This window comes from Podarcis muralis, chromosome 3 (genome assembly GCF_964188315.1).
Source record: "Podarcis muralis chromosome 3, rPodMur119.hap1.1, whole genome shotgun sequence".
Classification (NCBI taxonomy): domain Eukaryota; kingdom Metazoa; phylum Chordata; class Lepidosauria; order Squamata; family Lacertidae; genus Podarcis; species Podarcis muralis.
The window spans coordinates 116,227,989-116,241,729 of NC_135657.1; the positions used below are offsets into that span (position 1 = coordinate 116,227,989).

At 47.8% G+C, this 13,741-nt stretch overlaps 1 protein-coding gene and 1 long non-coding RNA gene across 4 annotated transcripts in view; one reads left to right on the forward strand and one right to left on the reverse strand.

The window, feature by feature from the left end:
- The window catches only part of LOC144327330 (uncharacterized), a 32,665-nt gene extending 22,628 nt beyond the window's left edge, over positions 1-10,037 (reverse strand). The window contains exon 1 of the long non-coding RNA XR_013392412.1: positions 9,712-10,037. This is a non-coding gene — a long non-coding RNA (uncharacterized LOC144327330). The remainder of the gene's footprint in view (positions 1-9,711) is intronic.
- The window catches only part of SPRED2 (sprouty related EVH1 domain containing 2), an 87,609-nt gene continuing 82,007 nt past the window's right edge, over positions 8,140-13,741 (forward strand). For 2 of the 3 annotated variants that reach the window (XM_028722040.2, XM_028722042.2), the window contains exon 1: positions 8,156-8,611. Coding sequence is in view for 2 of the 3 variants with exons in the window: in XM_028722042.2 (XP_028577875.2) it covers positions 8,565-8,611 (47 nt within the window). In the remaining variant the exon portion in view is untranslated. Of the gene's footprint in view, positions 8,612-13,741 lie in introns of all 3 variants that reach the window. The other variant, XM_028722041.2, reaches the window with a different exon arrangement.

A 13,741-nucleotide genomic window follows, 5' to 3' on the forward strand; every position in this document is an offset into this window, starting at 1 on the left:
GCTGGCCACGTGACCCGGAAGTGTCTGCAGACAGTGCTGACTCCCAGCCTCTAAAGTGAGATGAGCGCACAACCCTAGAGTCTGTCAAGACTGGCCCGTACGGGCAGGGGTACCTTTACCTTTTTACCTTTAAGTCAAATATTTTTTTAAAAAACCCTTTGGCCACAATCAGATTTTGTTTCTCTCTGTCGATGCTCTGTAGCTGGCTTATTCTCATGCTGCTAAACTTGCATAAGGGCTAGAAAATGTTTTCCTGGTGGAGTGGAATGGTTAAGAGTTAATGGTTAAGACCCAGCCATAGGACCTCTGTCTTCAAAGGATTTAGTTTCAATCGGCTCCCACGAAACCATCCAGCCACAGCTTCCAAGCATCTGGTCAGTGTGTTTGGGGCCGAGTCGGTGTGGCCATCCATCAACAGATAGAGTTGAGTGTCATCAGCATATTGGTGACAGCCCAGCCCAAAGCTCCGGACAATCTGGGCAAGGGGGCACATAAAGATGTTAAAAATAGAAAGTGATATATATATATATATAAATATATAAAATACTGCTTTAGATAGCAAAGTTTACAACACACCCACCCCCTTGATTAAAGAGTAAATGTTTTAAAAGGCCTACAGAAACCTGGGCATAAACTAGAAGTGGAGAAAAGGGCGAGAAGGAAAATATATCTGTTCTTTAAGTGAGGCAGAAGGATGCTGTGCCCTGAGGAGTGATGGGTTAAGTGCTGTCCTGTTGGAGTGCGAAGAGCCAACTAAACTTTGAATCTAATGCAGGGGTCAGCAAACTTTTTCAGCAGGGGGCCGGTCCACTGTCCCTCAGACCTTGGGGGGGACAACTATATTGGGGGGGGGGATGAACAAATTCCTATGCCCCACAAAAACCCCAGAGATGCATTTTAAATAAAAGAACACATTCTACAGTGGGCACTCAGGTTGCAAACGTGATCTGTGCGGGAAGCACACTCGCAACCCGCAGCGTTTGCAACCCGCAGCGCCACGTCTGCGCACGCGCAGGTCACAATTCACTGCTTCTGCGCATGCGCAAACACCAAAACCCAGAAGTAACCCATTCCGGTACTTCCGGGTTCGGCACAATGCGCAACCAGAAATCTCACAACCCGAAGCCTCTGTAAGCCGAGGTATGACTGTAAAGGTAAAGGTAAAGGTAAAGGGCCCCCTGACCGTTAGGTCCAGTTGTGACCGACTCTGGGGTTACAGCACTCATCTCGCTTTATTGGCTGAGGGAGCAGGCGTACAGCTCCCGGGTCATGTGGCCAGCATGACTAAGCTGCTTCTGGCGAACCAGAGCAGTGCACAGAAACGCTGTTTACCTTCCCGCCAGAGGGGTACCTATTTATCTACTTGCACTTTGACGTGCTTTCGAACTGCTAGGTTGGCAGGAGCAGGGACCAAGCAACGGGAGCTCACCTCGTCACGGGGATTCGAACCGCCGACCTTCTGATCGGCAAGTCCTAGGCTCTGTGGTGTAACCCACAGCACCACCCACATCCCGACGTATGACTGTACTCATGTAAAAACCCCAGGCAGGCCCCACAAATAACCCAGAGATGCATTTAAAATAAAAGGACACATTCTGCTCATGTAAAAACACTCTGATTCCCGGACCATCTGCAGACTGGCTTTAGAAGGCGATTGGACCAGATCCGGCCCCCGGGCCTTAGTTTGCCTACCCAAAGTGTTTTTTAAATACCTTTTTTGCCAAGGGGTTTCTATAATCCCCATAGTTCTGGAATTTCCTGCCTAATCCTCACCTTGCCCACCTTAGTGAAAACTGGCCAAAACTGGCCATCTTGTTTGCTTAAAAAAAGGGTGAAAGGCTTTGATAGTGAGCAATTATCTGAACCTAGGCATCTCTGTCTGAGATCTGCCTTCAAATCACCTTACCATTGTGGGGATGGATCTTGCTTAGAAGTTGAGTACCATCTACTTGTGTTAATCTTCTGGTCAGAACACATGTTGCTACTGTTATATTCAAGTATATTCCCTTCCCTCTTCTTTTTTCCTTTTGGGGCTACTCAAGACTCACTGGCAATTATAGCTTCTGAACTGGGAGCCTTTCTAGGTAGAACTAGGTAGGTGTTTGTTCTCATCAGAAAGAAAGGGAGTGGAATAAATAACAACAGTAAATCAGGCGGGGGGGGGAGTAGGATGTGTTAAGTTGTGGGTGAACATATCAAACGACACAGCGATTCTTCAAACAGCTCTTGTTTATTCACAGGCCAGAACAGAACTGAGCTGAAGGGTTCAGCCAGCCTTATATAGAGCTCCACGACAACGCAACAGTAACCACTTTCTGTAACTATCCAATCACTGAACGTCACTTTCAATCCCTTATTTGCATATGTGGACCTGAGTGAAAACTATCTACAGTATCCCCCTGCTGGCCCAGGGTGAGAACTTCAGTACATAACAGGATAAATCGACTTCCTGACCTTTCCAGCAACCCAGGGACCATATTGTTAAGCATGGCTGTCCTGGCTGGTGCTGATGCAAATTGCAAAACAAAACGATTGGAAGGCGCCAGGTTACCAAAGGCTGGGGAGTGTCAGAGCACAATCTCCATCACTTTGCACTCTTAACAGCAAGCCCAGCTCATTTCAATGACCATCATTTTAATTGCCTGAATAATAATAATAATAATAATAATAATAATAATATATTATTTATACCCATCTGGCTGGGTTTCCCCAGCCACTCTAGGCGGCTTACAACAAAATATTAAAACACAATAGTCTGTTAAACATTAAAAGCTCCCATAACAGGGCTGCCTTCAGATGTCTTCTAAAAGTCTGGTAGTTGTTTTTCTCTTTGACATCAGGTGGGAGGGCGTTCCACAGGGTGGGAGCCACTACTGAGAAGGCCCTCTGCCTGGTTCCCTGTAACTTGGCTTCTCGCAGCGAGGGAACCGCCAGAAAGCCCTCGGCGCTGGACCTCAGCATCCGGGCAGAACGATGGGGGTGGGGACGTTGGTGGAGACGTTCCCTCAGGTATATAGGACCGAGGCACTTTAGGGCTTTAAAGGTCAGCCCCAACACTTTGAACTGTGCTCGGAAACGTACAAAGTCAGCCATGAGGTCTGGGACAGAAGAGAAATACGGAGCAATGCCTTCCAAAACAGGGCTTTCATGATGGAACTATACCAGGGATCCACTGAACATATTAAGGCAATAATAAAGGTAAAGGGACCCCTGACCATTAGGTCCAGTTGGGACCGACTCTGGGGTTGCGGCGCTCATCTCGCTTTACTGGCCGAGGGAGCCGGCATCTAGCTTCTGGGTCATGTGGCCAGCAGGACTAAGCCGCTTCTGGCGAACCAGAGCAGCGCACGGAAACGCCGTTTACCTTCCCGCTGGAGCGGTACCTATTTATCTATTTGCACTTTGACGTACTTTCGAACTGCTAGGTGGGCAGGAGCAGGGACCGAGCAACGGGAGCTCACCCCGTCATTGCGGGGATTTGAACCGCCGACCTTCTGATCGACAAGCCCTAGGCTCTGTGGTTTAACCCACAGCGCCACCCACCCACAGCGCCACCCCATAATAAGGGAATAATACAGCATCTCAAATCGGAAAAGTAATGATGACTTCTCATATCCTGAAGACACATGTGCTGGCTAGGCTGTTTATGCCTGACAGTCACTGCCACCGAATTCCATGCAGCTACTCGCAGTTGGCACCGCTGTACATTCATGTGAGGTTTTGCAGAATTGCCCATTAAGTATTATAGGATAATAGGTATGCATGCTGCGCACTTAAAATACATAGCAATCATGACTTATTACCCTGCATGGGATTCTGTTTACAGCATGCCTTAGGGGAAGGCACTTTATATAAGCGGGCAATAAAATGACTTATGAAAACAACCACTAGGAAAAGAGATAAAAACAGTCTACAAACAGAGATGCCCCATGCTTCTGACTTAGCACCGGAGATGATAAACGCAAACAAATTTAAAATATGTACAAGTTATTAGGAAGTTATTAGGGTGGCGCTGTGGGTTAAACCACAGAGCCTAGGGCTTGCCAATCAGAAGGTTGGCGGTTCGAATCCCCACGACGGAGTGAGCTCCCATTGCTCGGTCCCTGCTCCTGCCAACCTAGCAGTTTGAAAGCACATCAAAGTGCAAGTAGATAAATAGGTACCGCTCCAGCGGGAAGGTAAACAGCGTTTCTGTGCGCTGCTCTGGTTCGCCAGCAGCAGATTAGTCATACTGGCCACATGACCCGGAAGCTGTATGCCGACTCCTTCGGCCAATAAAGTGAGATAAGCGCTGCAACCCCAGAGTCGGTCACGACTGGACCTAGTGGTCAGGGGTCCCTTTACCTTTTATTAGGAAGTTGCCTTATATAGACGGCAACTCTTTAGGTTGCAGATCTAACCCAGCTCTGCTTGAAGATGCCAGTGACTGAACCCGAAACCTTCTGTACGCAAAGCATGTGCTCAACCACTAAATTATGGCCCATACTATAAATTTTAAAAAATTGTTCAGCACCAAGAATGTGCTAGGAGCTGTACTGTTGTTTCATTATGAAGCCATCTAGCAATCCACATCCATTTTGCCACATCAAGGGCAGACTTGTTGCTGACTCAGTTAGACTTGAATGTGCCAAATACAAGGTGGAAGCCATTCTGATGCCTTATAATGCCGGATGAGCTTGCTTTAATCTAGGGGTGGGAAAAGAGTCACATTCCCTTCACATCAAAAGTGTGGTAAATGGGTCAGTGGTAAATGCACCTGCACATTCACATACAGTGGTGCCTTGCTTTGAGAACAGCTTAGTTTCTGAACTTGGAGTAAGAATGCTGCAAACCCGGAAGTAGGCGTTTTGGTTTGCGAACTTTGCCTTGGAAGCAGAACATGTTCCACTTCCTGTTGAGTGTGTTCCATTTGTAAATTGAGTCTCCCGCTGCTAATCAGAGGCTTCCTGTTGAGTCTGTTGGCTGTTGAGTCCCAGGCACCCATGCGACACAGAGGGGACATTTGGAGCTTTTGTTTTTGCTCAAAAAAAAAATATTGCGTTTTTGTGTGGTTTTTTCATTTTTTGTGACTGTGACTTATTGCTCGTTTTTGTGACTGTAGCTTATTACTTTGTTTTCATGACTGTGTGGAACCCAGTTCAGCTACTGGTTGATTGTGTGACTTCAGAAATGGATAAAAGCCCCCCACCCAAACAATGACTATAATCAGTGCACATAAGAAAAAATAATAATTTTAATTTTTATAATCTACAATATTCTCTTATTTATTTTGTAGTACAGTACATTGATTCTTGCCTTCATTTGATAATAATAATAATAATAATAATAATAATAATAATAATAATAATAATTTATTATTTATACCCCACCCATTTGGCTGAGTCTCCCCAGCCACTCTGGGCGGCTCCTAATCAAGTGTTAAAAACAATACAGCATTAAATATAAAAAGCTTCCCTGAACAGGGCTGCCTTCAGATGTCTTTTGAAGATAGGATAGCTGCTTATTTCCTTCACACCTGAAGGGAGGGTGTTCCACAGGGTGGGCGCCACTACCGAGAAGGCCCTCTGTCTGGTTCCCTGTAACCTCGCTTCTCGCAATGAGGGAACCGCCAGAAGGCCCTCGGTGCTGGACCTCAGTGTCCAGGATGAACAATGGGGGTGGAGACGCTCCTTCAGGAATACAGGACTGAGGCCGTTTAGGGCTTTCAAGGTCAGCACCTTTATGGATTAATAGTAAAATTCATGTTAAATTGCTGATTTAGGGGTTGTTTTTCATTGTCTGGAACGGATTAATCAATTTTCCATTACTTTCTGTGGGAAAGCACACCTTGGTTTAAGAACACTTTGGTTTCAGAACAGACTTCCGGAACGGATTAAGTTCGTAAACTGAGGTACCACTGTACACATTTTGACTTCTGTGCTGCATGTTGAGCAAGGTGTTCCCTTTCTTGTGTGCAGCAAGAAAACACAGTGAGCTCAGCAATCATCAGCAATGTACTATGCTGCTTCAAAGGGGACGCGGGTGGCGCTGTGGGTTAAACCACAGAGCCTAGGGCTTGCCGATCAGAAGGTCGGCGGTTCGAATCCCCACGACGGGGTGAGCTCCCGTTGTTCGGTCCCTGCTCCTGCCAACCTAGCAGTTGGAAAGCACATCAAAGTGCAAGTAGATAAATAGGTACCGCTCCGGTGGGAAGGTAAACGGTGTTTCCGTGCGTTGCTCTGGTTCGCCAGAAGCGGCTTAGTCATGCTGGCCACATGACCCGGAAGCTGTACGGCGGCTCTCTCGGCCAATAAAGCGAGATGAGCGCCACAACCCCAGAGTCGTCCACAACTGGGGTCCCTTTACCTTTACAAGCACCAGAATACCTTATCAGAAGATGAAATGAGATGACATACATATTGAAGGCGTATAAACTGGTATGCTAACAATCTGGTTATATTTCTTAACATAAGAGGTATCAGCAAAGGAATCAGTGGAGGAGCTAAACAGAAGTGCAAAAATGTAAGGTTCTAAGGTTAATGCAGCTAAAAATGAGCTGCTTGCTTTGAAAGTTGAGGGAAGGTCGATTGAAGATGGAAACTAGAGTATTAGATTGTGTAAAACTGTGAGGTATTGAAGAAAGGGTGTTGGATACTAATGATATGAATAAGCTGCAATGCCAATATGAAATGTTTCTAACATGTGAAGAGTGAAATAGGGAAGCTCTTGTCGATACGTTTATTGTAGGTGAGATTTTCCACAAATATATATATATTCCATTTTATTTGACTGTGAAATATAACTAATGTATAATTGTGGGTTGAGTACCATTAAAATAAAAACAAAAATGATTTTTTAAAAGAAACATTATGATCACAACAGGCCAATTAATAATAATAATAACAATAATTTGTATATTGCTTGGAGTGGAGGAAATTGCAAAGGATCTCTTGCAAGATGGCATTAGCAACCTGTCAAATAATTCTGCCTCCTCTCCTCCAACACCTTTGGGCCCAATCCCGCAAGGAAACCATCCTAACTACCAAGCTAGCACTTCGCATTTAATTCAAAAGGAGCACCAAGTCTGCGTTGGGCTCAGCCCTGGAGCCTCCGAGACACCCTGGCCTGGTTTCCTCAGCCACTATACATTTATAAAGAAACCAGAGGCCTTTCTTCTTGGAATAACAGGTTTGGAATTGCCCAAGAAAGATGTTAAATTATTTTTGTATGCCACAACTGCTGCTCGTATTCTGTTAGCTAAAAAGTGGAAAACCCAAGAATGACCAACAATAGAAGAATGGCAGATGAAGATGATGGATTTTTCAGAGCTAGCCGACCTAACCTGAAGAATCCGTGACCAGGAGGAGGAGGAGTATCAGGAAAAGTGGATTAAATTTAATGATTACTTAAATATGGTAAGTTAAATTAACTGAAAACAGCTTGCAGATACTTAACTGGCTCAGGATTTTATTTATGTTAAGTGTCGAATCAATATGTTTAATTTCATAATGTGAAGATCTAAGGATGTTCATGTTTAAGTTAAATTTTATAAGAACTGTGATTTGGAAATCCATTAAAAGGATATGCAATGTTAATAACTGTAATTTTTAATAATACTATGATTTATGTTTGTTTTGTTTGTCTTGTGTGTTTGTTTGTTTATAATGTTGTGAAAACCAAAAAAAGGTGTTTTTTGGGGGGGGAAGGATATGCAATGAAATTCAACCAAGGGCAAGCTAGGAAGTCACTTAATGTCAACAAGTGTAATTTTCAATAAGGCTATGATTTATGTTTGCTTGTTTTATGTGTTTGTTGTTTATAATGTTGTGAAAACCAATAAAAAAATTTTGGGGAAAAAACCCCCAAAAAGCTGCGATCGGTTCGCGGAGCATTCTGCACATGCTCAGAGAAGCCCCGTCGCTGCGCCGCACGTGCCGGGACCCTGGAAGCCGCTGGGGGGGGGGGGGGCCAGCCTGACTCACCCACCCGCGGGCCAAGGGGTCGCCCCGTTCCCCCCGGAGGGCGAGGCGGGCCGCGGAGCCGCGCTGGCCCCAGGCCGCCTCCTCCTCCCGCCCCTCTGGAGTCCCGGGAGCGCGGGAGGGAAGCGGCGCTGGCGCGGGGCCGGCCCGCCTCGCTCTCCCTCCCCGACAGCAGCTGGGCTGGGATCACGTCATCGCTTCCGCCCAGCTTCCTCCTCCTGTTGGCGGCGGCGAGAATCCAACATGGAGTAAAGGCAGCGATGGGGCTCGGACGGGGCCGCCGGCTGCTGCTGCTGCTGCCGTGGAGGAGGCGCCCGGGCGCACCGGACGGCAAGGCGCCCACGCCGCGCTGCCTCCCCGCGCGCTGAGCCCGCGCTCCCTCGCCTGCCCCGACCAGGCCTTCGAGGGGGGGGGGCCACCGGCCCCCCGCCTGCCTGCCTGCCTGCCTGCCTTCTCCATCCCTGCCCCCCAGGCGGCCTTCCCCGCCGCCCGTCCCGTCCTCTCCCCGCTCTTCTCTCGCGCGCTCCCCGCATCTCTCCCGGCGATGTGAAGCCCCGGGAAGATGAGGAAGAGGCGCGCAGCCCCCCAGGCGGCTGGCGGAGGGGGATGAGCTCCGACGGGGAGAAGATGACCGAAGAAGCCCACCCCGACGAGTAAGTGGCCGGCCGCGGGGGGGGGGGGCGGCGGCGAGGGAGGGGAAACATCTGGCGGGGGAACATCTGGAGCGCGCGCTGCTCGGCCGGGGCATCTTCGCCCTTTCCCAAGTCTCTTTCCACCACCACCCCCCCGACGACGCCCCCTCCTGGGTGGCGAGGCGGAGGGCGCCCCGCTTCTCTTTTTTTGTGGTTGGGGGGGGGAGATGTTGCATGGCCCCCCCTCTCTCTGGGAAGTGGCTTTGGGGGGGGCGGCTAAGAGGGCGACTTGCGTCTCCTTCGCCGGATGTGCTTGGGGCCGATGCCCCGCGGCGCCCTCGCTCTGTTCCGCGGCTCGGGTCCCCCCCCCTCACGCCCCCTTCGCGTCCGCCATTGCTGCGTCGTGTTCCTCCCCCCCCCACCCTACCCCTCTTGAATCGCGCTCATTTGCATAACGCGTTTCCATTCATAAAAAAAAAGAGATTGAGAGGGAGAGAGCAAGCCGCCCTCCTCGGAGGCCGGGAGTCGGGGCTCTGGCCGCGGGAGAAAGCAAGCGAGCTGGGGGCGGGGGGGGGGTGTGAGGCCGGGCTTCTGCTGCCGGGCGGATCCGGGCCCCGCCGAGGGGAGAAAGCCAGGCTTCGGCTCTGCCTTCCGCGCGGCGAGGGAGGGCCCCCCGTCTGGGCCTGGGCCGGCGCCGAAGTTGCGCTGGGTTGGGGGGGGGGGAGCGGGTGGGCAGCAGCTCCCGTCGGCCTGCGAAGCTGTGCAGGGGGCGGCGTTTGTGTCCGCTTGTTACTATGCCACGCATTCGTGTGCTTTTCTGTTGCAAGCCGCCCTGCGGGCCTCGGGCGAAAGGCGGCACAGGAACCGAAATAAAAAATAACTAGCAGAAGGCGAGGCAGCCTCGGGCCCCCAGGCGCTGCTCGGAGCTCGTGGTTAGCGCTGCAGCGGATCGGCATCGCGTGTGTGTGTGTGTGTGTGTGTGTGTGTGTATGTAAGAGCGGGAGCTTGCGTGCAAATAAAAGGGGGGGGGTCCTTAATTAATTCCAAGCCGCCTTTTCCCTCGAAAGCTTTCTAATTTCCAGACGAATCCCGCGCTTGATCTCGGTGCAACCGCACCTTACCTGCAAGGCACGGCTTTCCTTTGGCGAAGGGGCGGGGCTGCGGAGGCTAGTAGTGGTGAAAGGTGACTTGCCTCGGGGACACACCTCTCTCTCTCTCTCTCTCTCTCTCTCTCTCTCTCTCTCTCTCTCTCGGGCTCGGCAGCGTTTCCTCCGCACCGCGGCACTTTCCCTCGGCCTGTGTTTTTGTGAATAAGACGGGTTCCCGTTATTGTCACATGATCTTGACATTCATAAATCCGGTAACCTTCAGCCTTCGTTCATTCACCAACTCGCTGTCGTTGCTGCCTTGCCCTTTTCCTGAATAGGGAGAGAGAAGCAGGGGTTACTCTCGCTCTGTTTGTTTGTGTGTGTGTGTCGAGGGGGGGGGGGCAGAGAGAGAGAAAAAAGGCAACCCTGCAGAATTAGGAAATAGGCGCCCTAGTCAAAATAGCCCTTATTGGCACCAGAAAGGGGCCTCGTTTCCATGCTGGAAATGGGAAGTGAGTCACTTTCTTTCCTCCCCCCTCCTCCTTAATGCAACGTTTGATGGTCGAAGGTTTGAAGCGCACATCCGTGGAGAGGATGTTGCTGTTGCTAATTCAGCTTTGTGGAAATGGGGAGGGCTGGAGGGAAAGAGCAGTTCTTACATAAATCGCCCTTGCCCGTTTCTAGCTGGAGTTTGACAAGAGAGAATCTTAGCAGTCTTGTGCTGCTAAGTTTGTGATCTGTAGCTGCCGCGAAAATAATACATAGCTGCACTTGACTGCTGCAAAATCCTCTTGGGCTTCTGGGCCTTGCAAAGGTGGAAGGAAGTTTGCTTCAACATCCATCTTGCTTGTGGCTCTGCTTCCAAGGCTGCTTTGAATACAAGGCTGCGGTTTGTTGTTGGGCCCTGAATTGAAGGGCCTGCATTGCTCCTAAGGTCTTTTGTTCTTCTGATCAAGCCTTGAACTCCTCACCTTGACAGGTTGCTGCTGTGCGGATGGGGAAAGGGCCAGAGTAAAAGTTTTTACACTGGCTTGCCTGGTTCTCTCTTAAGTCTCTTCTTAGGGTGGCAAAATGAAAACTGCTCCTGGGCAACAGACGGTGTAGAAATCATGGGCCCTGCAATGATTGGCAGCTTTGTTCTGTTCTCTCTCACCCCCTCCCCAAGAAGTAAGGGAGAAATTCATTGCTCTTGTGGGAACCATCTGAACTTTGGAGCTTTTTAAAAAAAAACCTCTGCAAACACTTCTTACACTGTGAGAGAAAGAAATAAACTGTGCATTAGGAGCAAACTCATGCTGCAAAATTAGGGATAGTAGAAAAGGCTGAGAGATTATATATGACCATATTTTGGGGCTTGTGGGAGAGTGACTTAGAATAGCTTTGTAGTGTAGTTCAGTGCTGCATTCCCCATATTGTAGATTTGGTATGAGGGTTGCGACTAGGAAAAAATGGCTGGCTTTCACCTCATAGCTTTATGTTTGTAGCTGATGTGAACTAATTACTCTGCTGCAGCAAAGGCAAATCCCATTAAAATTTAGTTACAGCCGCTCATTTTGCTCTCCTCCAAGCTGATGATGTTGGCAATCAATCCACTTGAATATGTCCACATGCAATCCAATGGAATAGCTCAAAGTTAGAATCCAGTGGCCATTTGTAACTAGTCGCCTTATCTGTGTGGCACCCAACCGTGAGACACCTTACATCGCACTTACTGTTTCAGCACCACCAACTGATTGGACATCTAGAAATGCCCTTTATTTTGTGAGACCAACACAGTTGTTGCAGAATCTCCGTCCCTTTTATAGTAAGCAGTCTGATGCAAGCTTATTTGGCATGGGTACAAGGATGATAAAAACAGTTGCCTAGTCCTCTCTACCAATGGCGGTGGCTATTTTAGTTTTGGCAGGGGTGGGGTGTCTGCTATAAGCAACCATTTTTAGCATTCATTTATAGCAGGGTTGGGGAGAGTGTGGCCCTGCAGATGTGGCTGGGCTAAGCTCCCATCACCCCTGACTATGGACCATGCTGGCTGGGGCTGGGGCTTCCAACAAGATCTCTTAAGACCCCAGGCTTCCCATCATTGATTTTACAGTATGGATTGTGCAAGACTCAAAGCAAAAAATCCTTCCTTCTTGCAGATGGCTGCAAAATATTAGTAGCTGTAAATCAGGATAGCCAACCCTTTCCAGCACAGAGGGCCACATTGACAATGTTTAATGAACCAGAGGGCCACAGCTAATTTGTAGGATAACTGTAACTGTAAAGGGTAAAGGGACCCCTGACAGTTAAGTCCAGTTGCGAACGACTCTGGGGTTGTGGCGCGCATCTCGCTTTACTGGCGGAGGGAGCCAACGTGTAACTGTATGCTCCAAATATTATTTTTTGGCCTGGCCAGTGCCAGACATATTGTCCTTTTTCCTTCTAACAGTTGCATTGTAATATTAATGCAGGTGATTTGTTAGACCTGAAAATGGAAATATCAAATTTGTGTTTCTTTCCCTGCTTTCATTGATGCCATTTTTGCCATTGCTTATATTTAGATGAATGAGGATGAAGAACTGAATGGTGTCTTTTCAGCACGTACCGCCTTGTTCAGACATCTTGACTTTGCACAACAGGGAGAAATGTATTGGCTGTTAAAGACTATGTCTTTTTCTCTCCCCCCCCCCCTTGATTTAGCTAATACCATTATTGATGGCAGAGATTCTAGGCCATTTGCATGAATATTTACATTTGTTACGGGATTCCATGCACTTGAATACTAACCTAGGTAACTTCCTGTATCCCAGTACATTAATCGACAGTTAAGTGTGCAAGACATTTCCCTTTGGTGCATTAAGTTAACCAAGGTTGAATGGGAATGGAAGTATTAAGTATTTTTACATGCAGCTTTCTGATAGCAATACACCATTTAAATAGCAGCTGGGGGGGGGGGGGCTGAAGTTCTCCAATGTTTTTAATGTACTTTCTTGTAAATGTTCAATTTACTGATTACTGTTAAGCTTTAGTTTCATTTCCTATTAGAAACAATCTTTAAAAGTAACTGATTACCAATGGAGACACTACCTAAAACCTTACGGATATGATCTGATATAAAGATATTTTGTGCCGGCATATAAATTCTTCGGGTGTGATATTACAACCAGCTAGCCTAGTATGCTAACATTGTAAAAAGTACGATTGCTAAAGCATGGCCAAAGGGTAACACTATAACACTAATATTTCCAAGGTTTACAGTTGTGGAAATACATTGTCAAAGAACAACTCCCAAAATCCATATTCTTAAGACTACCACACACAAAATCATTAATGAAATGCATATCTACATAGAAGTGGTTATTTTACAAATAGGATTGCAGCCTGTCTAAGCAACAATAACAATAAAAATTTCTAAACACACCGTCACTGTTGATGCATTCTGAAGAAGATATTGGTGAACTGCATATTTTAAACTTCTGCCTCATTCAATTTTGCCTCATTCTGCCTGGTTTGATCTTTTAATGTTTAAGACTTCCAGAAAAGAAGGAACTATTTTTCTTCTGCCACTGAGAGGTTTCTCTGAAAAGATTTCAAGGGAAGTTGGAGTTCCTTGAAGGCTTTTTGTGGGGTTGGGGGAGGGGATCTTCAAGAAGATGATCTGACAAGCTACGGAAAAAGTTTCTGATAGGAAGAGCTGTTTAACAATGGAACGGACTCCCTTGGGAGATTGTGGACTCTCCTTCCTTGGGGGGTTTTAAGCAGAGGTTGGATATGGCCATCTGTCATGGATGCTTTAGCTGCGATTTCTGCATTGCAGAGGGTTCGGCCCTTGGGTTTCTTTCAACTCTATGATTCCTTGGAAGAGTGGTTGGGTTAACATTACCCAAAGAGGGTGGATTGGGTGTTCATTCTAGGTTGCATTTAGAATCTTCTGCAATATCCAGAACTTCCTTTGCAGACAAATGTATGGAAGGGGCCCTAAGGTATAAAATTTGAAAAAAGATGTATTCTGAAGCAAGAGGTAAAGGTAAAGGGACCCCTGACCGTTAAGTCCAGTCGCGGACAACTCTGGGTTTGTGGCGCT